At 42.2% G+C, this 23,124-nt stretch overlaps 1 protein-coding gene across 5 annotated transcripts in view; it reads right to left on the minus strand.

The window, feature by feature from the left end:
* The window catches only part of LOC135905157 (heat shock protein beta-6), an 83,506-nt gene that overhangs the window by 16,127 nt on the left and 44,255 nt on the right, over positions 1-23,124 (minus strand). For all 5 annotated transcript variants that reach the window (XM_065436170.2, XM_065436169.2, XM_065436174.2 and 2 more), the window contains 2 exons: positions 17,677-17,853; positions 13,671-13,867 (listed from right to left, as the gene is read on the minus strand). In XM_065436170.2, the coding sequence (XP_065292242.1) occupies positions 13,671-13,867; positions 17,677-17,853 (374 nt within the window). The remainder of the gene's footprint in view (positions 1-13,670; positions 13,868-17,676; positions 17,854-23,124) is intronic.

The following is a 23,124-nucleotide window of genomic DNA, read 5'->3' on the forward strand; positions in this document are numbered from 1 at the left end:
GTGGTGCTTTATATTAAATGCTTGTCGTGAAAATCGCAGGCCACTAAAGAGCTGTTCACTCGTTCGCACTAAAGGTTAGAATTGGCGCGAGCTGTAACAGCAGCTATTCTGTGATACGTCTCAGTCTTCCTAATATTTTGTCCTTATATTAAGTTATAATGTGAGCGATGTTGCGTCAAATCATGCAAAACACTGTCTGTGAAACTGCCGACAGAGGACTTCTGGAAGTTGGCGTCCGGAAACGAATTTCTTGTGTTTTCGTTTGCAGCTGTTATGTGCGCTCGTTTCCGCGTAGGTTTCGGGCGCTGAATGTTGCTTTCATGCTATGAAAAAAATAAACACACAATGCTGCATCACCATTTATTTCACACACATATCTTCAGTCACAAAAGAGGCCAGCTATTACGGGTTTTGCGTAAAATTTGGGAGAGCTTCCGTAGCCGCTTTGTCGCATCAGATACGTCTACATTGCGCTATCTTCTGTTTAGTTCACACAAAAATACGTGGCATAAAAATACAGACAAGTAAAAAATAATGTGTTAAACAAGTTTAGCAAGCTTCCGCAGCTGCTGTGTTTTGTTTTTTGCATCAGCTTTTCTTTGCTTGCAGACTTGCCGCATTCTCATTGCTGTATAGTGATGGAGAAGACATGCCATCATTTCTTCTTTGTTTTCCAAACAAGGAAAAGAAAAATGGTAGCTTTCTAGCATGCTTTCTACTGTCAATTCATAGACATTTCTGTGAAAAGTGTGCTTCTGAAATTCAGTCTCGGCTGCTTGCAGTAGGTGGAAAATGGTCCTACTGGGGTGTAATAGTCCACCTCGAGTTTTGCACTGAACTAGGGCACTTTCTTTTAGAGACTGTGCAGCAGCTTCTCCATCAAGGCATTCTCTACATTTAGAGCATGTTGTACTCTTCATAAGTTTTCGACACATAAAACCAGCAAGGTAATAAATTATGCAGTCAATAACCTCTGGCTCTGTGCATACATGATCAACAACTTCTTCACACTCAGCTTCCGCGTCCACTAAGCCATCCAGTTTTTGTTTTAGTTGCTGAAGTTGTGTCTTTTCTTCATTGTCAACCTCTAACACCATGGTCTTGGTAATTTGCAGAAAAGACGAGTGTCAGGAGACACAACTCCTTCAATCCTCTCGGAGCTACTGGTCCTTATTTTACTGCAAAGTATAGATGCCACGATTTTCACAAAGGCTTCTAAACAGGAAGCAGCCCTGCTTCGGACTGTCTGCTTCATCGATTCCCGAGTATGATCAAATAACAATAAGCGTCGCGTGATGACGGCAATACCATGATTGCAAGTTACTTCCAAACATCTCTTCAAACAAGTCGGACAGATGGTCGCCGAAAGTGAGTGAAACTTGCATTAAACTATCGAGGTTCTAGCGCAAAGCTTCGTTCCTGTATTTTAAAATCTAGAATAATATAGCACGCCCACAATGGCGAAAGCGCGATTGTGTGATGGCGACTTGTAAAATAATGCCTGTCCTCTTCCCTACGTAACCGTGGCCATACCATTCACTAAAAGATTTGGCTACAAAACAACGGTTGCCTCCACTGTTACCTGGGCTGCAACAAGTCTGGCCTGCACACCAGAAGACACATGATAATGTGCTGTCTTAGTTTTGTTTGGCCCCATCTTTGGTGCTGTTCATTTTCTCAAGTGATTGGCATGCATTATATAGATGCATCAATTCGTAAACGAAATTTTAGACTCATTTAGAAGCATAATGCTTAGAAATAGCTTAAGGATCGCATAATTTGATGTGAAGTGGCTGCACACCTTTAATGAAAAACTTCTGTCAGAAGTTAAGCAAAGTGTTGTTTCGGCAATGCAAAAACGTGCATCCTCGTTGTTAAAGTATACTTGTCTGGAGAGTGTTTCATATATATATATATATATATATATATATATATATATATATATATATATATATATAGAGAGAGAGAGAGAGAGAGGAATGGTGATTGTCTGAGGAGAACACTCCCCTCTCCCCGAAATAAATTTCTGGTTACGCCACTGTTTCAGAGCACTAACCGCGTAGCTCCGAATGTCTCTTTACGGTATTCCGTCAATTGTAACGCACTCATTTTTCCCCAAGAAGATTGGGTCGAAAATCGCCTGTGCGGTGCAATCGTATACAAAACCATAAACGCCTTCGCGGAGTTTTTATGGTTTACTGCATAGCGCAGATGTATTATTACGGCAAAGTTGACTCATAAAAAATGGCTGTGGCTTAGCTAAGGTTAAGCCCAGGATGCGAAGCATACTAGCCTTTATTTTAACGCGACAGCGTTAAGGAGCTCGTGTCGCAGAAAAGCTGGTGTCGTCGGCGTCTGCGGCGTTGGCCGTGAGCGATAAATCCCAGCAGGCACTTCATGAATAAAAAACAACTTGCAAGATGGGCTGGGTGGGAAACGAACCAGGGTCTCCGGAGTGTGAGACGGAGACGTTACCACTGAGCCACGAGTTTTTTTTCTTTATTCACAAAATGACATACATACATAAAAACACGTAAGCCTACTTGGACCAACGTGACAAGCTAAAATTTCTTGAAATTCACTAATTCATCAAGGATACCCAACCAGTCAGGCGGATCCGCCTGTACACGATATATCTCACGTATGAAAATCACTGAGCCACGAGTTCGATGCTTCAAAGCGGTACAAAAGCGCCTCTAGTAAACGCGGTGTTGCCTTAGAAACGAGCTGTTTCTAAGGCTCAGGCATGCGTCGCTTGCTCAGGCGCACATTTCGTTGTCGCGCCGAACGCTGCGTTGCTCCACGCTCACCGCGTCCGATGCGGGGCGCGTAGTCGCTGCGCCGTAGCCCATTGTCTTACACCCCTTGGCGGGTCGACGGGAACGCTGTAGCGTTCCACTCTTGAAGGCGAAGCTTAAGCGTCCGCTTTGCAGCTGTTATGACGTCATATGGTAGCTACGCGGCCGCGCGCGGCGCAGCAAGGAAGAGCGTGGTTGTGCGGCTAGTATGCTTCGCATAAAACTGTGCAGCGAAGCTGACTTTAGGAAACCGGTCGTCATTGTGCAGCGCGTATATGAGCCGTGCCCCATTTTTCTTGCTAAAAATCGGGTTCACGATGAATGTCTGCTTTGTTTAGGAACCACAAGGTCATCAACGTTAGTTTTATACTTTAGGCAGATAAAAATTGGCCACGCGTTTTATTCGGATGATGTGTGTTGAGATTCGTGGGCGTATTAGCTCAAGTGACAAGCTAGAAAAACTGGCTCAATAAAGAGATCATTCATGGTTATATTGCGCTTAGTTTTACACTGACGATTTTAAGTGAAGGACAGGACGTGCAAAACTAAGCGGATGAACGTTCAGCAACTAACCCCCTTCATTGCTTCAATAAAGAAAGACTTTAGCTCAGCCCCAACTCCGATACAGCATGTAAAATGCGGAAATGCTTTTTTTTAGACAACCGCTTGACCAGTTTCAGTGAAATTTGCTGCACTTGAGAAAGAGGGTTAAATTCTGGCTACTGTGGGAAGCAGAATTTTGATTTAGAACGTGATATTCCAAAACCCCATGAGAGCGATTTTGTTGAGCGACGGCAACGAGCGACGAAACGGGCCGGTCGTCGCGCGAACATAACGCTCGTTCTTGTCGTTCGATCGCTCGGTTCTGGAAATTTAGAAATAAAAAAATAAATAATTCAATAAATTCGTCGCTCGCAAGTGCTATGCGCTACTAGGATGTACATGTGCTACCTACTATCGCACGGAACAAGCAAACGACAAAATTTTGATACACACATGGATAAAAACCTACTGCAAGACCTTCAGAAATATTTTATGCTGCACTTTACAGTAAAACCCATCCGCTTAAATTAATAAAGCACGTGTCAAGCCAGTTTCTACGCGTATCTGCTGCCCTCATGCCGGCAACATCGGGAAGACGTCGCTCAAAGACTTCGCTCGCATGGGGGCGCGACCGCACTTGTCGGCGACCAGCGAATACGACAACCATCTCCATGGCGTCGCTTGTCGCGCACAAGATTGCTTGTGTGGGGTTTAGCCTTTGTACTTCACGAAAGTTGTCAAAAATCGAAGTAAAAAAATATGAAAGCACGAAGTTTACAAATTCTAACTCTGCATCAAAAACAAGTATCAGTTCTGTGCGCAGCATCTGTTAGATCATTTAAAGCGGACAAAACTGATATATCGACATACAGCTTCCATGAAATTGTTACAATATGTGTTTACAAGTGTATTCAGCTGACAGATTAGTTGTATGTTTCAGAGGGGTGTATATTACATAAATTTTGTATGCTATTAGAAGTATTATATTAGGCACAGTTTTCAAAATTGTGCTATTGTTTTTCATTGTCGAGTTACGCAGTGCATTGTAAACTTATTAAACACTTACTTTCTTATGAAACGTTGCGATTTTGAGCAATTTGAGCAAAAAATAAACAAGCTACATCAAAACCTCGCTTTCTACCACTACTACAAAGACATGTTCCAGCGCATGAGAAAAATGAAAAAAGGTGTGGTAGAGAAACAGAAAAGTACAGAAAAGATAAGAGCACCGGGATAGAGCATTTAATTTTCCTTATACGCTGGAACGTGTCTGTTTGAATACCAACTAGCCTACTCTCTTCCTTAAATGACAGTCACTCATTTTTATTCCTCCTATTAAATGTAATAAACTTCACTTAATTTGGTAAGCTTGAAGAAACCTTTCGCTAAGGCTTTCTGTAAGTTACATTGGAAAACAAAGTGAAGAAAATAAAACAGTTCAAGTTCTAATTCCTTTTAAGAAAATAAACTTCGTTCCCATGAAAGTAAAGAGAAGATTGTGCAGAAACCATCGATGATGATTTCCAATGTAAGAAATATTCCAAAGAAACAAACGAGGAGCGAGCACACAGAGCGACAGAGGGAGCAAACGACAGAGAGAATGAACGTTTTCCTTGCAGAGTCTGACCTCCGACCATCAACCAACCAACCACAAGAACAGCCGAAAGAGACCAAGAATACTCGCTTAAAAAAAAAAAAAATATACCACGGGTGAAGTGGTCTGACTGTTACTGCTTTTGTGATTGGACTATGTTACCACTCTGTATAGGATTGTTTTACTTATTGCACGACTTGATGATTGCTCTATGTTCATCATCATCATCATCATCAGCCTAGTTACGCCCACTGCAGGGCAAAGGCCTCTCCCATACTTCTCCAACTACCCCGGTCATGTACTAATTGTGCCCATGTTGTCACTGAAAACTTCTTAATGTTATCCGCCCACCTAACTTTCTATTGCATCCTGCTATGCTTCCCTTACCTTGGAATCCAGTTCGTAACCCTTAATGACCATCGGTTATCTTCCATCCTCATTACATGTCCTGCCCAAGCCCATTTCTTTTTCTTGATTTCAACTAAGTTGTCATTAACCCGCGTTTGTTCCCTCACCCAATCTGCTCTTTTCTTATCCCTCAACGTTACGCCCATCATTCTTCTTTGCACAGCTCGTTGCGTCATCCTCAATTTAAGCAGAACCCTTTTCGTAAGCCTCCAGGTTTCCGCCCCATACGTGAGTACTGGCAAGACACAGCTGTTATACACTTTTCTCTTGAGGGATAGTGGCAACCTGCTCTTCATGATTTGAGAATGCCTGCCAAACGCACCCCAGCCCATTCTTATTCTTTTGGTTATTTCAGTCTCATGATCCGGATTCGTGGTCACTACCTGCCCTAAGTAGATGTATTCACTTACCACTTCCAGTGCCTTGCTACCTATCGTAAACTGCTGTTCTCTTCCGAGACTGTTAAACGTTACTTTTGTTTTCTGCAGATTAATTTTCAGACCCACCCTTTTGCTTTGCCTCTCCAGGTCAGTGAGCATGCATTGCAATTGGTCTCCTGAGTTACTAAGCAAGGCAATAGCATCAGCGAATCGCAAGTTGCTAAGGTATTCTCCATCAACTGTTATCCCCGATTCTTCCCACTCCAGGTCTCTGAATACCTCCTGTAAACACGCTGTGAATAGCATTGGACAGACCATATCTCCCTGTCTGACGCCTTTCTTTATTCGAATTTTGTTGCTTTCTTTATGGAGGACTATGGTGGCTGTACAGCTGCTATAGATATCTTTCAGTACTTTTACATATGGCTCGTCTACACCCCGATTCCGTAATGCCTCCATGACTGCTGAGGTTTTGACTGAATCAAATGCTTTTTCGTAATCAATGAAAGCTATATATAAGGATGGTTATATTCCGCACTTTTCTCTATCACCTGATTGATAGTGTGAATATGGTCTTTTGTTGAGTAGCCTTTACGGAATCGTGCCTGGTCTTTTGGTTGACCGAAGTCTAAGGTGTTCTTGATTCTATTTGCGATTACCTTAGTAAATACTTTGTAGGCAACGGACAGTAAGCTGATCAGTCTATAATTTTTCAAGTCTTTGGCGTCCCCTTTCTTATGGATTAGGATTATGTTAGCACTCTTCCAAGATTCCGGTATGCTCGAGGTCATGAGGCATTGTGTAGATAGGGTGGCCAGTCTTTCTAGAACAATGCTCCCACCATCCTTCAAAAAATCTGCTGTTACCTAATCCTCCCCAGCTGCCTTCCCCCTTTGCATAGCTCCCAAGGCTTTCTTTACTTCTTCCGGCGTTACTTGTGGGATTTCAAATTCCTCTAGACTATTCTCTCTCACATTATCGTCGTGGGTGCTACTGGTACTGTATAAATCTCTATAGAACTGCTCAGCCACCTCAATGATCTCATCGATATTAGTAATGACATTGCCGGCTTTGTCTCTTAACGCATACATCTGATTTTCGCCTATTCCCAGTTTCTTCTTCACTGCGTTTAGGCTTCCTCCGTTCCTGAGAGCATGTTCAATTCCATCCATATTATACTTCCTTATGGCAGCTGTTTTACGCTTGTTGATTAACGTAGAAAGTTCTGCCAGTTCTATTCTAGCTGTAGGGTTAGAGGCTTTCATACATTGGCGTTTTTTGATCAGATCTTTCGTCTCCTGCGATAGTTTGCTAGTATCCTGCCTAACGGAATTACCACCGACTTCCATTGCACACTCCTTAATGATGCCCACAAGACTGTCGTTTATTGCTTCAACACTAAGGTCATCTTCCGGAGTTAAAGCCGAATACCTGTTCTGTAGCTTGATCTAGAATTCCTCTATTTTCCCTCTTACCGCAAACTCATTGATCGGCTTCTTATGTACCAGTTTCTTCCGCTTCCTCCTCAAGTCTAGGCTAATTCGAGTTACCATCCTATGGTCACTGTAGCGCACCTTGCCGAGCACGCCCACATCTTGTATAATGCCAGGGTTAGTGCAGAGTATGAGGTCTATTTCATTTCTAGTCTCGCCATTTGGGCTCCTCCACATCCACTTTCGGCTAACCCGCTTGCGGAAGAAGGTATTCATTATCCGCATATTATTCTGTTCTGCAAATTCTACTAATAACTCTCCCCTGCTATTCCTAGAGCCTCTGCCATATTCCCCCACTAACCTGTCTCTAGCCTGCTTCTTGCCTACCTTGGCATTGAAGTCGCCCATCAGTATATAGTGTATTTTGTTTTGACTTTACCCATCGCCGATTCCATGTTTTCATAAAAGCTTTAGACTTCCTGGTCATCATGACTGGATGTAGGGGCGTAGACCTGTACTGCCTTCAATTTGTACCTCTTATTAAGTTTCACAACAAGACCTGCGCCACCTTCTCGTTAATGCTATAGAATTCCTGTATGTTACCAGCTATTTCCTTATTAATCAGGAATCCGACTCCTAGTTCTCGTCTCTCTGCTAAGCCCTGGTAGCACAGTACATGCCCGCTTTTTAGCACTGTATATGCTTCTTTTGTCCTCCTAACCTCACTGAGCCTTATTATATCCCATATACTATCCTCTAATTCCTCCAATAACACTGTTAGACTCGCCTCACTAGATAACGTTCTAACGTTAAATGTTGCCAGGTTCAGATTCAAATGGTGGCCTGTCTGGAGCCAGGGATTCTTAGCACCCTCTGCTACGTCACAGATCTGACCGGTGCAGTGGTCAGTTGCTTCGCGGCTGCTGGGGACTGAAAGCCGGGGTTTGACTGTTGTATTCATATAGGAGGTTGTGGCCAAGTACTGCACCAGGGTGGCCAATCCTGCTCTGGTGAGGCTATGTTCACTGCAATACAAATCGATGGCTTCCAGCTTAAGCACATTTGCAACGTCTTTTGATCGGCCTTAAATTCACTGTGCGTTCTACAGGGCCGGTGTGGCAGCACATTTTCCACCTTCATCACATGCCTAAGTTGGAATATCAGCAATTTAAGCTTCAGCTGCTTTTGCTTGCTGTAGACTTAATATAATTTTAAGTTCTTCCTTGCTACAAGAACTTTTTATAACCAAGAGCAGTTCCTGAAGATGTGCATAATCCTTTCTGTTTTCAACATAAAATGTACATGAGCCGTAAATAACATGCCTTGTAAGAAATTTTTAAACCAGGTTTCACATCTGTCGGCTTTTTCATATTGGTTGTACACTCGTGCTGTCAAAAAAAAGATTTTTTTGCCATGTTTTATTGTTGCTGCACCTTCATTGTAAAGACCTTTGATACGATGTTGATAAGGCATTACATTTATGAAGCGTGTACACAGTTTTTCCGGCAGGCCTAGGTCAGGCCTGGACAAGCAGGTGGGAGCCCAAGCTAGGCCTGGAGCCACTGGCCCAGGCTAAGTGTGGCCTTCAAAAGCATGTTCGGGCCTTCTAGGACTAAAGAAATTGGGCCCATGCAGTGCTCCACTGTGCGACACGTCTGCTGATTTCATATTCATTGCTAGCTGTCCATCTAAATCAGCGAAAAGTCAAGCTGAAATTCGAAACCTTGAATCCGAGACTGCCATTTATTGCCACCCAATGGATGGCAATCTTCACCCCATCTATGTGAATTCACTTCACAAATTCAAGAGTAGATAAGCTGTACTGGCAGTGACCATTTTCTTTTTCCATTTTGTGAACTAGGTTCTGTCATTGTATTGGTCAGTGACCAAGATTTACAATTTCTGTAATAAAATTTTACTGTTAAAAGTGAAATGCATTTTCATCATCAAATCAGCACTCTTCTACCTTCAAATGCAGTAGTACGTCAGGAAATCATTAAAATGCTAAATAGGACGGTAAACATACCACACATGGAATTCGTGGGACCAGTGCATAATAAAATGACGACACAGCTTAACTTGGCAACAGCACAAGCTGCACTTTATTGGGCAAGGCATGTGTGGCTTTGCAGCACACACACGTGGTACAAAAGAAAGGAACTGACAAAGCAGAATGTGCTCCACTTTTCTAATGTCACAGGACTGGGGGAGCAGAGTGTCATGGCAGCTCGCACTAGGCACAAGAACGTACTCTACATCATGTTTCATTGCTACCCATGCAAAAAGGAAAAAGCCTATGCACGAACACAGCTATGGTCCCACCAATGAGCTCCATAATAAACATGCGCCCACCAAAAATGAAAACATCACCACACCAAGCCATAGAGTACTGCCACAACGAGCGACTGTGTACAGGGTCTAAATTTACAGCTGTACCAATAGAAGTATGACAACCCACTGGCAAAAATAAATCATGTCTGTAGCAGCTTTAATATAAAGTTTAGGGTCTTGTAGCTCTCACCATATATCCCAGCTGACACTTTTTTATCTATTCCTTACCCTTCACAAGAAATTACAAGCTTAAGTCCTTCAACTCCAGTTGTAAGTGCCACTGTGGAACTGTTACATTCATCATCTTGGTTCAATGGGGCCTTCTTTGTAATAATAACAGTTAATCCCTATTGCACCACTACAAACCAGAGGATAAGAAAGAAATAAAATTTTTGCAATATTAACCTATTTACTGACATAAGAAGCACATTTGTGTCTCCAAGCAGTAAGCTTGTTAAGTTTACAAAATCAGAAGTGGTTCAGAATGTCAGCTCGAAATCATGCAACACTTTACAAGCCATCACAGATCAAAGTCAGGATTTAAACAAGTCTTGGCAGCTGTTGAGCCAAGTAGCATAATTGCATTTTCATACACAAAGAGAAAAGGCCACTGAATCAGTTAGGTTTACAGACAGCATTGTGGACAACTTGCAAATCGTATCTACAGTGCACAGGATTGCGAATAGGACCATTCTTACCAAATACGACCTCATATTAAATTCAATACACATTCAACAAGGAATACTAAATGAGATATGCCAATTCTATAATGCTTGTGAGACAGCCCGCCTTATATTCAGACATACATCTATTTGAAACTTCTGCATGGTTTGCATGGCAATTAATTATGATCCACAAGTTTAGATCTCTTGTTTTTGTAGCTTTCTTTCTATAGTATGCATAAAACTGAAACTACTGCAAAGTAAAAATCAGTGAAAACGTCAGAAATACAAGTAGTATACAATAATTTCATTGTGACATTGAGAAGAGCTTGCTGGTAATGGAGCAGGTAAAACAACATCATAAATATCATCAATTGCTTCAGCCCAACTGTATTTGAACTCAATCCAAATAACCAGTTGAAACTAAAATGTGGTGAAGTAGTTCTAGTTACCTAATAAACTGTTCTGCACAACAATTTGTGCTCGTATATATCTGCGGCATGAAGCCTTCAAAATATATCTACAGCCAGTTGAAGGCACATGTTTAAAATTTTGACATCACTGCAAGAACTACTATTACCAAATGTAACGATGTTGCACACCTGCATTTCATACATGAGGGGGCCAGACACCCTTTCTTGTCTTTTAGCAAAAGAAGAACAAACTATAATAACCAGCCACACTGATGACCCAATAAAATATACTAAAAACTACCAACTATAAAAGACATTCATAGCCAACGTGCATTGCAGCAACTCTGTGTGTGCCATTCTTAACACACACTCTCACAGAGGAAAAAAGAAGGTCATAAAATAAGATTGTCATGGTAATGCCAAGATAAAATAAAATGGTACTCAGTAAAAGAGCTGGAGAGCCTTTAAATAAAACACACACTTGGGATGTAACATTTCCTCAAAAAGACACCAAACACCACACTTGCATTTGTTCAGATTGCACCCAGCACAACCATTGCCTGTAACCTCGCCGGTTCAGATATATAGTACATCTATGCCACCATGCCCTCTCTAAAAATAAGTACTACATGGAAGCGAGCAGGTGCAAAACCCACAGCTGTCGATGCATAGCTAGAATTCGTAGGATGGCACGGCCAGTGTGGCAAACAGCGACGCCTCAACACATGCAGCTTCAAACTTGCTCAACGAAAAGGCACCGTACTCGGCACATGAAATACCTTGCAGTATATGCAAGAGCGAGTGTGAAACAACGTAACACAATAAGAGGTACCTGTCTTTCAAAATTTAAATGCCACAATTCTCCCATACATTAGCATGACTTATTTGACTAAGACACCAAAATTTTGTTCGTTTATGTATAAGCAGCATGCACTGTGAACACGGGGGGAATTACATGGCTGTTCTTAACCACTTCTTAAACATGCTGCCAGAGGAATCAGTTTTTTTTTTATCAGAGGCAGCTGTGAGGCACTAAGTTGCAAGACTTGCTTGTCCACGTAAAAATTGGTCGCCTCTTGACATAATATGTTGCTGATGGCCAAATAGCTTACCATGCACTATGCCAAATATGTCAAATTTGCTCTGTGCGTAGCCAAGTACAGCTCATTTTCATTTAGTGTAAGTGAAGCTGCACGTGTACAACAGGCAAGGCAGCACAGCTGCACTGCCATCGCACTTTGGTTGCCAGGCACTATAATATTTCAATAAAGCACTGTCAAAATAGAGTACTCTAATGAAAGAATATAAAGTATTAAGACAAAGCAGGAGCTAAACCCATGAAATTGCACTGGTCTACCATCTTTCACTAAAGGTTCTTCTTTTTCTCCACTATATAACCTGTGAGAGAAGACTTTCAAACTAAAAAACGTAACCTTCTGCTTTCTTTTCTGTCACATAACTCTCAAACATGAAAAAAAAAAGCATACCTGGTCAAAGAGTACTACATTATGCACAGAAATATCGAAGGAGCATACTAAAAAAATCTTTCTGTATAGCTGCACATTGAAAGGCTTTGGAAGTTGCCAGAAGATCACTTTGTGACAAATTCGTGCCACCTATAGATAGCTTGCCATGAGACTTCACAGGCAGCATGTCCTAATCACAGCGTGCATTGTGCCACAGGTTAAAAATAAGCCTGTCGGATTAAGGCACAGACTTCCACCATCTCAGTAGCACTCCAGCACGGTAGCCATGAATTGATGTCAGTTCAAACCACCTGTAGTGAAAGCTAGATAACAGGTGCAACGAATGTTTACAGCTGCGTGCAACCCACTAGTATCCAATTGGTGATCCCCAGCAGTTTGCACATTGCAGCTGATGGACAGGCAAACGTGAATTGTGTCTGCCATGCCACAATGCATGCAGACATGCCAAGCAGCACTCACTGTAACAATGAATTGCAGTTGCAACACATACGAAGCTGCATGAAGCTTGGTTGATGTGCATTTCCGTTTTCTGTTCAAGCCTGCACTCGAGACTTTTCGTGCCCAATTTACAGGTAAACCATGCCAACTTGGTTAATCAGTGACAATGCAGCACTTTCCTCTCCAAACACTTCTGTTGCTCAATGCATGAGGAAAGCATAGTCCAAATTTCAAACTCCGGCGTATGTCCCTTCGTGCTATCTCTAGCAGATCCTGTTGCTTCTTGGTTTAAAGCACTTCATCTCAAAACTGCACAGGGTGCAGATATCTAAAATAAATAAAAATTAATTGGAGCAACAGTGCAGAGATAACAAAGAGATGCAAATGCGAGATGCAGCCAAAGGTACGAGATCTGTGTGGCTTACAGCTTGCGCACACTACATCCTTGAGCCTTCAGGACACACAATAGTGATAGCTAGCTGTAAATAGTTTTGGAGAAGATATAAACGCCTCAGTGGGGCAAACATATCATAACCTGAAGAAATGTGTGAAATTGAGTGCCAGGTCTACATGTTCATACCTTACCCAGGTCTGTGAAGTAGCCAAGCAAAATGTGTGCAGAACTTTATAAGTTTTATACAAGGCATATGAACTTTTTGCATGCTTTTGAGGGTCATGCATACAATAAATTCTGTTGCTTACAAATCTCACACTTTTACAATCTTCTTAAAAACTTGCGAAATTCTTATTTTGCAGTTCTGACACACAGTTTTCTTTATTTGTCAAAGAGCGAGACACCCTTGCCTCTCTTGATTAGGCATCTATGTAGTGAAACCAGGTTAAGTGATCAAGGCTGCCTACACCATTTTCTCATTTGCACTGCTGTACCTACATACCCCTAGTGTACTAATCCGAGTGTGAAGCAAAGACACTATTCCTTTTTTTTTCTATCTGGCAGACCAGAAATGTGCTGCAGGGAATCACCAGAAAGGTTCAAGTGTGAAACGACACCGCACTGGCTGATATCGCAAATGCAATAACCCTCATTGCCTCTGCACCGACTTTATGAGGCACATGTAAGCTTCAGGCAGACCAAATCCCGTGAACATTCCTCAAAGAGGACAGGAAACAAAGAGTTGGGAAGTGAGAGAAAGGGGGAGTGAGAGAGAGAGAGGCACTCTACTTCTTGTCGATGGGGATGTTGCGCTCCTTGTTGGCTGCCTCCAGGGCCGGCAGCGGGGCCTCTATTGTGAGCACACCGTCCTTGGACAGCTGTGACTTGATGTGCTCGGGGTTGGTTCCCTTGGGCAGAAGGAACTCTCGGTTGTACTCCCGGTACACTGACCGGTTCTCAGACTTCTCCTCATGCTTGGCATGCACCTGCATTTGAATATCAGTACCACTGCTGTAAAGCCTCACAGACATCAGTTGCAAAGCCTCAAAAGACGTAAGAATCACTTAAAGGAGCCTTAAAGAGAAAAACGATTTCACCAGGATTAGTAAATTACCCTTTCTACAGCACCAAAAATACCACCTTTACCACCTTTATTACAGGAAGAGGTTCGGCAAGCCAGAAAAGGCACAAAAAGTAAATAAGAGTGGCAATGCCATCTTGAAGTTCCCGCACCAGCTGGCCATGACGTTATGGATTCTGACGCCGTCTGCTAGGGCCTAGTTAATTGTTTATCAATAATGGACTACACTGTGTTCTAAAGGAGCCATAGATAGAACATGAGAAGTGAGCACGGGGTAACAGAATCATGCGTGCGCTAGGGGAAGCAGGCAAGCGGGCACCTCTACCTCTAACCCTATCCTGGTTGTAATTTGTGTCGGGTGCAAAGTTTGGCGGCACTGAGATGGCTTGTGGCTTGACGTGCGCCGTCTTCTCACATGCCTAGCATTGGTGGCCGCGTAATCTCAAGTTTCGGAGACACGTTGAAGTGAGAGGTAGCACAAAGCGTTTGTTACCCGCTGCTGGTGCTCTTCCCCCTGCCAGTGTTGCGACAGCAAGTGTCTGTGGTCATAGAGTGAGATCTCTTCATATCTGCCTGTGCAGACACGACACCATTTAATTATTATTTGAATTTGACTGCAATTTATACAGCCAATAAAACAACAAATCTTAGTTCATGTAGTTCTCTAATACTTTGCTATCGCTTTCAATGCTCCGTCTGTCGGATGAAATTGATACCTTATATTTTAGGCATCAAACTGTGGAATTCTGATGCAAGGACCCTGTGATATCAGAACTATGTGACGTTTATCACCATTCAAATGTAATTTCCTATCTTTTGTTTCTTTAGTGTCGAATGATTAACTGACAATTGTCAGTTCCTGTTGCAGCTTTCCATGTTCAATCGTTTTACTTAAACATGCTTAAATGATTCAAATGCTCAATTACTAGATTGCATGGTCAATTGCTGTATTTATTCCATATCCTTGGATTTGTTTTATCTAAATGCATTAAAATATTGTTTAGCATGCTACTGCATTGCTTACTATATTGTGCCATGAAATCGTGAATTCAGAGTTGCTGATTTTGTTTTTGTTCTAGTACTCATTACTTGTTATTGTTTTGTATCTGTCTACTCACGCTTCAGTTCCTTGACATGCTCAGGATGAGAGGGCCAACTACAGTGGCTTCACTTTGGGACCTCCTTCCTTATTTCTTTTTGTCTAGCGTACTTCCACCACATATGGGCAAATAAACTACATCTCTCTTCAAAATCTCTCTCGTTGATTAAACTACCAGCATGGTGTGAGGCCCTCTGTGGTCAAGATATGAAACTGTGAAGGCAAGCTCTGCCTGCCTAAGGTGCTAAAAAGCAGGAACAATCATCATATGTGAGCTATGTTTATCCAAAACAGTGAATTTTCTCATCAGTTCCACAGATAATCTGGCACTTCGCACACCACTGACTTGTTACTGCTGCTACTCTTACATACTTGCACATAAGTTTTTTCGCTGTACAAGTTGCACCAACAAAAATTTTGGGGAAAGAAGAAATGCAACACTGACTGAGTCACTTCACTTTGCTTCACTGCGCACAGGACATATTAAGCATACTGGGTGCATCAGTCATGCAGGCGCCAACACAAGTTCGTCTGGTTAATGCAGTTAGCATAACCAACAGCACTTTTGTAATCTACCCATTGCCTATTCCCTGTAATCAGAATCGTCCAGTGGTGGACATTTTAAGAAGGAGAGCAAAGAGAAACATCGAATCAGTTTAGACTGACACAGTATTCTTTTAAAAGTGTCCTTTCTTTATTTCTACAAAATCAATATGTCGGAAAACGAGAGATGTGAGCAACACCGACGGTCAGTAAACTTTGTGACACTATCTGTCACATAAAAACTAAACCAACCATAATGTTTCACTTTAGTCCCCTTCGATTAGATGGCACAATCAGCCCACACACTTTTCATGAGCACGAATTATACAGGCATGGTGAGGGGTGCACATTAGCAGCCAAACGAGTGCAGTACTTAGCCGTGTCACTTAGAAAGTTAATGTTCCAATGCTGTGGGCTAATGACATGACACTGGGGAGGGCTCATGATTAATCTTAAAGATGTGAGGTTATTTAACATACACAACACACTTTTAAGTTCTTAAACCACACTAAGGACACCACGCTGAGCATATACTCCTTGCTGTTGATTGATTTTTTTTCTTTGCTTGTTTTTCTCGAATGTGCAGCCGCAATCTGCGGGACTTTCTATCAAATTAAAACTTAGTTGTAAGTCCAGTGTTCAGCCCGTGTGCTCCTCTTTCTACTTGTGCTCGCGTTTATTCTCCTTCCTGGAACCATCATACGTTTGCTATACTCTGTTCCTGTAGTTCTGTGCAGCCCTGTGGAAGCTACACTGCAGGCTTTTTCGACCAACCAGGAGGGCAAACACATCTTAAAGGTGTCCTTCCAACCCTGTTCTCTGCTAGCGGAGAATGCTGCACTGTAGGTGGTGGCAGCATCTATGAAGACTGCAACTGTGCAGCAAAGTCAGCTGTTGTGATAGCAGCGGTAGAAAATTCCTTATTCGCTCTGACACCAAATAGGCGTGCATCTTCAAAATACTTCGAAATACAGAGGAGAAGGAGGATTGCAGAGACAGCGAAAGCAAACTGTTCACGAGGAGCACTAGGCCTGCACAGGATGGTGGCGCCATCTCGTAATCCCCCTTGTAACATCTACTTGTACATGGTGTGCTTGCTGACATTTGTAAGCGCAGCCACTTTTTGCACCAGACTCTGCAGGCATTTGCCGCACTCGTTCTGCACTGTTTTGAGCATGCTCAACGCCAGCTTATTTGTTCCTTTCACATAGAAGAGCAGCTTGGAACGATGCCACACAAACAAGTCTGCGGACGACATTTTAGCGAAGGACAAACCACTACCCAGGAAAGAGTCCTCCACGGTGCTGTGGCTGTGCCGATTACACGTATGAATTTAGCCACTGTCAAAGCAATTAATTGTTGGTAATATTTATGCCCAAATTATGCCTATATGACTGCGCTGCACCAATATTTTTGTTCTTTGCACATTTTCATTCGACCAAGTGGAAAACTCTTATGGAGCCTCAATAAATGTTTTATTAGAAGACGAAACAAAATTGCACAATAAACTGCCCTGCGACCTACAGAGGAGCTTCCAAGTAAACATCCGCCAACAAGTCCACTTGTCAAGGCCATCTAATCATGCAGCAGGTTTCGAACTGTGGCACTACATTTCACTGCGCAAGAATCTACACTCGCAGGTTGGGCAGCCTTGGCTCTGCTGCAAGGAGCTATTGAAACAGAGCACAAGCATCAACTCGCCTAGAAAACCACCATACTTAACACAGACCTTGAGTACCTGAGCATTTTCATACTGTCCAATTTCATTATAACGAAGTTGCATGTGACGAAAAATAGTTTCTATATATCTCATATTCTTTATAAACATATAAGACAATTTCTTATTTACTTCGTTATTTCCACATCCGTTATATCGAGGTTCAACTGTATTCCACCTCCATGAAAATGCGCTTGGCAACAGGGCACCATGGGCACTGAGCCAGCAAAGCCGATGCTGAGATGGACTGTGTCACCAGTGCCCATTCTTCATTTGTGGCTCCCTGCTCAAGCTCAAGATTTTGCAGCCCTCACTTGCGAGAAAGGCAACGGTCACATGAACGCCCTGCACCCACCTGCAGCCTGTTGTCGATGGTCTTGACGACAATCTCTTCGGGTGCGTACTGGGAGACATCGAAGCGCAGCTTGAGCTGCTTGGTTCCGTCCTCGGCATCCTGAATGAGTGGCGAGTTCATGCTGTCCAGCCAGGTCTTGCTGGCCGCACCCATGCCTGGCGGCAGCTGGCCCGATCCCTGCTTTCCCAAAACGGCACAGCGCAGCGAAGTCAGACATCGGTGTAATACTGTCGCCTTTCGAGTGCATCAACGTAGAAACAAATGATGCCTTACTGAAGTCATGCAAATAACTTCACTTCTAACTTTAGTTCATGTAAACAAAATAAAAAAACAATGACCAGAACCATAGACTCCAACCTACTTCAGTGCCTGCCAGATTGACCCAGGTGTCGTCTCAAAGGGTGCCACTGATCCACATGAGGTGAGAGACAACATATTTAAGGCAGGGCACATATCGCGTAGTAGCAACAGGAGAAAATTGTCTTTGCTCGGGAAGCAATGCTGGTTCTGAGAGGTGCTTGGAGGCAGCAACAGGCAATTTAATACTGAAAACCAACTACAAGTACAACATCCACATTTGAACAGTCATTACTACTAGGTATTTACAGTCCTCTTCCTTTTTTTTTTAGGTGTACCGAGAGGGGGGGGGGGGAGGGATAAGCAGGAAGCACAAGAAATAGGAAAAAAGTACAACAGACATGTCATAGGCACAACTCAAATGATGGCCACTTCCCTGCATGATTTCGGCAGGATCTGGCAGGCAAGGAATATGCAGCCTGGTTTCAGTTATAAGAACAGCCAAGTATGTCCGGACGACATTTTCGAATTAAGTAAAAAAAATTATGATATAGGTTTCGTGGCAATAAAAGCGAATTCAAGCTTACTTTCTCAACAAGAAGTTACTTTACCCCGAAAAAGATCAGAATAATTCTTATGCTTCGGGCTACCATCCCCAAACTGTGAATTATTGGCACTTTCCCAAATTATTACAGGAATAGTTTTCACTCTGTAACCAAAATATGCTTTTTCAATTATAGTAACTGAAAGTTCTCCTGGCCAGAATACACATGATCATGTTGGGAGCTTCAGATGGTGAACAAAAATATTACAAAGGTAGCACAAGCTTCAGTTTGGCTCACATTTCCACCCTTTCTGTTACATCAAATGACAAACCCAAGGGGCTGAAATCTATCGCACTCCTCAACTAAACTGCTGCCTAAATTGATGACCAAGTTTATCCTTCCTGCCGTTTTCCTTCCTGTACAAAGCTGTGCCCAATGAACCATGTTTATTACTACATGGATATTTTTTTAAATTGTACAAGAGAAACCTCACTTTTTATTTCTTTCAAACAGCTTCTAGTGAACCTAAGATGTGTGCCCTATCAATTCATGAAATAGTACTTTGATTTTTGCTGCAAGTGCACATGATATAGCGAAACAAATATGACCCATTTCTTGTGATTTAAGTTGTGGCTGGAGGTATGCATTACAGCTTCCAAGGCTGCTCAAAAATATTCAAGCCTTTAGTAAAAATGCTTCCCTTTTGTAGTGAGAAAACGCTGACAGTGATTTAAACAGCAGCTGCAACAAAACCTCGCAATAGCCTCCAAATACAAGATGAAACACCATCGTGCACTGGGCATTTCTGCAATCTCACATCCAGCATAGCCAGCGCTTTGACGGAAATAGCGCACATGCAACCCCAGCACCGTGCTCGTTTTTGGTGTCTCCCCTCACAAGGTTTATACCACCGCAGCCAGAATCGATTCCTGGCGCATACAGCCGACTTTGTGGCTTGTGGTTGCAGTTACGCGAGACTTTAGTATGTCCGTTGCAAGACGGCATGCAAGTGATGGCGCCTGCCATGGTGCTCCAGAACTGATGGACCTTCTGATAATTGGCGGCGGGCGTTGTGTTCGTCTGTATTCGTAGCGTGTAGTTGCGTGCACGGTTACGTAGCACCGACGAACAGTTCCCTTCCCTCTGTCAGGCTGCAACACAAAGCACCCGTGTTTTGCTGCCTGCCTTGCCCTTTTTTCAGCTCCTGTGGGTCAGCTCAAAAGACCACCAATGGAGCTGGGCGTCGCTGCAAGCAGACAGCTTTATCGCACGAACTTCACACAGGAAGTTTGTGACAACAAAATGGCTGTTCTCCGAGAAGGGACATGGCAAGAATGCATGTGATGGATTCGGCGGTGTCATCAACCACCATGAAACCCATTACAACCTCCGAGGTCTCGCAACATCTATAATTAAAACTGCACGAAAGCTCATGGAAGGACTCGGCGATAAAGTACCCAATGCGAAGTTAATCCGTTTTCCTGAAGAAAGCTTGAAAGAGCTAAGAAAAGAAAAGCAAGGTGCCTGGCACTCACTTCCACCCTGTCCATGGCATTCAGTCGTGGCATATGGGCAGAGTAGTCGGAACAGGACTGGTACGTTCAGGTGTAAGTGGGAAGAGCGATAAATATGCAGTTGAAAATGCTGAACTAAAGAAAACCAGTCATTCGCTCTCTGTAATGATTTGTCCATTCAAGGATGATAGTCCTGAAGTTCTTCATGTAGGAAACATTTCGTAGCCGAATAAATAGCCTAATGTGAATCATAGCTTCCGGCTGAATGTTTCCTGTCCTTGAGCAAACAAACAAAATTAGAGTGAAAGCGCCTTTTTTGTTCTTACATTCAGAGAAGACCAGCAGTCCTGGTGTACTGTGGCAAAGGCAAAGACAAGTATATAGAAACAATGAAACATGCTAAATTTGTGCATGCAAAGACCTTTTTTGTGTTTATATTGCATACTGCAGCTGCTAAATTATTGAAGTTACTGTTTACCAGGCTTTTTCCTGTGAAAGGGCACGGTATTAACTTTACACAAGGGCCATTCATTTCGAAAAGCTAAGAAAACCACAAAGTACACTTCCACCCACAATTGGAATTGCACAATATGGGTCATATTTGTTCCACTATATCACATAGACTTACAGCAAAAAGCAACATATTATTTCATGAATTGATAGGTTGTATGCCTTATATTCACTGGGAAAATTTTGAAAGAAATGAAAGAGGGTTTTATCTTATACAGCATAATTTTTGAAATTTCCAGTTAGTGATAAACATGGTTGATTGGGCATCCATTTTGTAAAGGAAAAAAAAAACGCCTGGAAGAATAAACTTTGCTGACAATTAGGACAACAGTTTGTTTGAAGTGTGCAAGAAGTTGCAGCCCCCTAGATTTGTCATCTGATGTAAAAAGTGGAAATGTGAGACAAAATTAACTTTGTGCTATGTTTGCAAATTTCTTTTTCTACATCTGAAGCTCCCAACAAGATTATAATTATTCTGGCCAGGCAAACTTTCAGTTAATAGCATTCAGAGAACTTATTTTGGTTACAGTGTGAAAACAATTCCTGCAATAATTTGGGAAAGTGCCAGTAATTTGCAGTTTGCAGATGGTGGGCTGTGGCATAAAAAATATTGAGACCATTTTCTGGGCAAAAGAATTTTTTTTTGTTGAGAAAGTAAGTTTGAATTTGCTTGTGCTGGCAAAAAAACTACATTCTAAAGTTTTTTTCACATAATTTAAATATGTAGACCCGACACAGTTGGCTGATCGTTTAACTGAAACCAACCTGCAGAAGGCTATGACAGAGCTTGTTTTCAATACCAAGCATGATATTCTTACAAGAGGGAAGTGGATGCAACAGCAACAGCCTTGATTCCTAACTCCTCGCCATCCACAGGAGAAGCCTAATTCTTTTAAAACACCAGCAAGAAGTAAGCTTGAACCATAATAACATCAGCCATAAATAGCCTTGGAAAACAAAAATTAGGCTATTTGTATAAACACATTAGAGAAACCTAACGTAAACCTCTTGTTATCCTTCTGTACAGGCCCTTGCAGCACTTCTGGTTAAGTTAAAGGAAAAGCAAACATGAACACTTGAGTGCAACATCAACAAGGAGTGACCCGGGCAGTGGGTGAGCAAGCAGGAAAAGTGAGGTGGTGTCTAGAGCTTACATGTGACTGCCAAGCAAAGAGGCATAAGTTCATGCGAAGCAGAAAGCAAAGGATAGGCTCATGTGACATTTGCACAGTGACCATATCTCTTCCAACTCAAGTGTTGTGTGAATTGTGTGAAATTGAAAAATAAAAAAAGAACACTGGCACAGCTCTCATGCCTTTAGAATATGTGCAACAAAGGAACTAGTTAGACGAAAAAAGCCCAGGCATACGTAGTTACAGCAAGTCACTCTAAAATAAAGTATGAATGTTGCAGCGTTGACATGCAAAAACAGATTGCAGAAGCAATGACAGCAGGAGTACAATTGCTTTGTGCCATTAAGGAACTGCATTTTGGATGCATAAAACAAACCAAAATCCAAGTAAAAAGCAAATACAGGCATAACATCAATTTTCCCTTTGAATGCACCTCCACAGCAATGCAATTAACGGTACTGTGAAGCCACATTTAAAGGCATGTTTGATTACCAAAACGCCATAAACGAAAGCAAAATACACGTACGAACGCGTTTCATATTGCAGTGATATCATACCATGCTTAAACTGAAGCACAAATGAAGCAGGTGATAGCTATATGTAAAGAAGAATACCGTCTCAATAATTTTACTTTCCACCGACGATTGTACCCAGGCACATTTAATATATATAAATGTAGTTTCTTATTGCTGTATGTGCATCTTACACCCTCAGATTTTAAAAATATTTTTGCCAGAATTGCTTACAGGTGCATGGCATAAGCAACACATAGTTCCATATGGAAAAATATGGCACGTTAGTTCAGCCTTGGAAAAGCGTTGGTGCCAGGTTTGATCTCCAGACCAGAACAAGCTTTTTTGAACTGTGAATTTTCTTTTCTGAGAAACTCGTTTGGGTTTCCTTTGCAGCTTCCTTTGACTTTCAGGAAAATGACAATCTCTACCATTTCACTATAAATCGCTTACAGACAATCACAGGCATTCATTTTTATGCAAATGTAAACTGTGTGTAATGATATGTCATTATCATATAGCCCACTGGATATGGCACTCAAATAAGTTCACGAAATCAACAGGAAATTTAGATGTAAATGTAAACTAAAGCACAAAAGAAAGCTTTATTTTACTCTTCAATCCTCAAGTAAAGGAATTAGTAGTTCACGAGAACTTCATTTAAATATGTCTGGAAACAGATGTGCTTCTTCGTATGTTTGCTTTTCTTGTCTTTCTTTTCTTTTGGGGGGGGGGGGTGGATAGGGCAAAAAGAATGGAAAGTGCAAAACGTAGCTTTACAAAATATGGCCCCACTGCGCATGCACAGTATGCCAGTCTCACGAGATGTTTGTATACATCCCAGCAGTCACAGATGGTGATAGATTTTTATTGACATCCCCTTTAATTAGACTTTGTGTTAGGAGAGAAATAAAGAAAACAAAAATGGGGGAGGAGG

Source organism: Dermacentor albipictus, chromosome 3 (assembly GCF_038994185.2).
Source record: "Dermacentor albipictus isolate Rhodes 1998 colony chromosome 3, USDA_Dalb.pri_finalv2, whole genome shotgun sequence".
Taxonomy (NCBI): Eukaryota; Metazoa; Arthropoda; class Arachnida; order Ixodida; family Ixodidae; genus Dermacentor; species Dermacentor albipictus.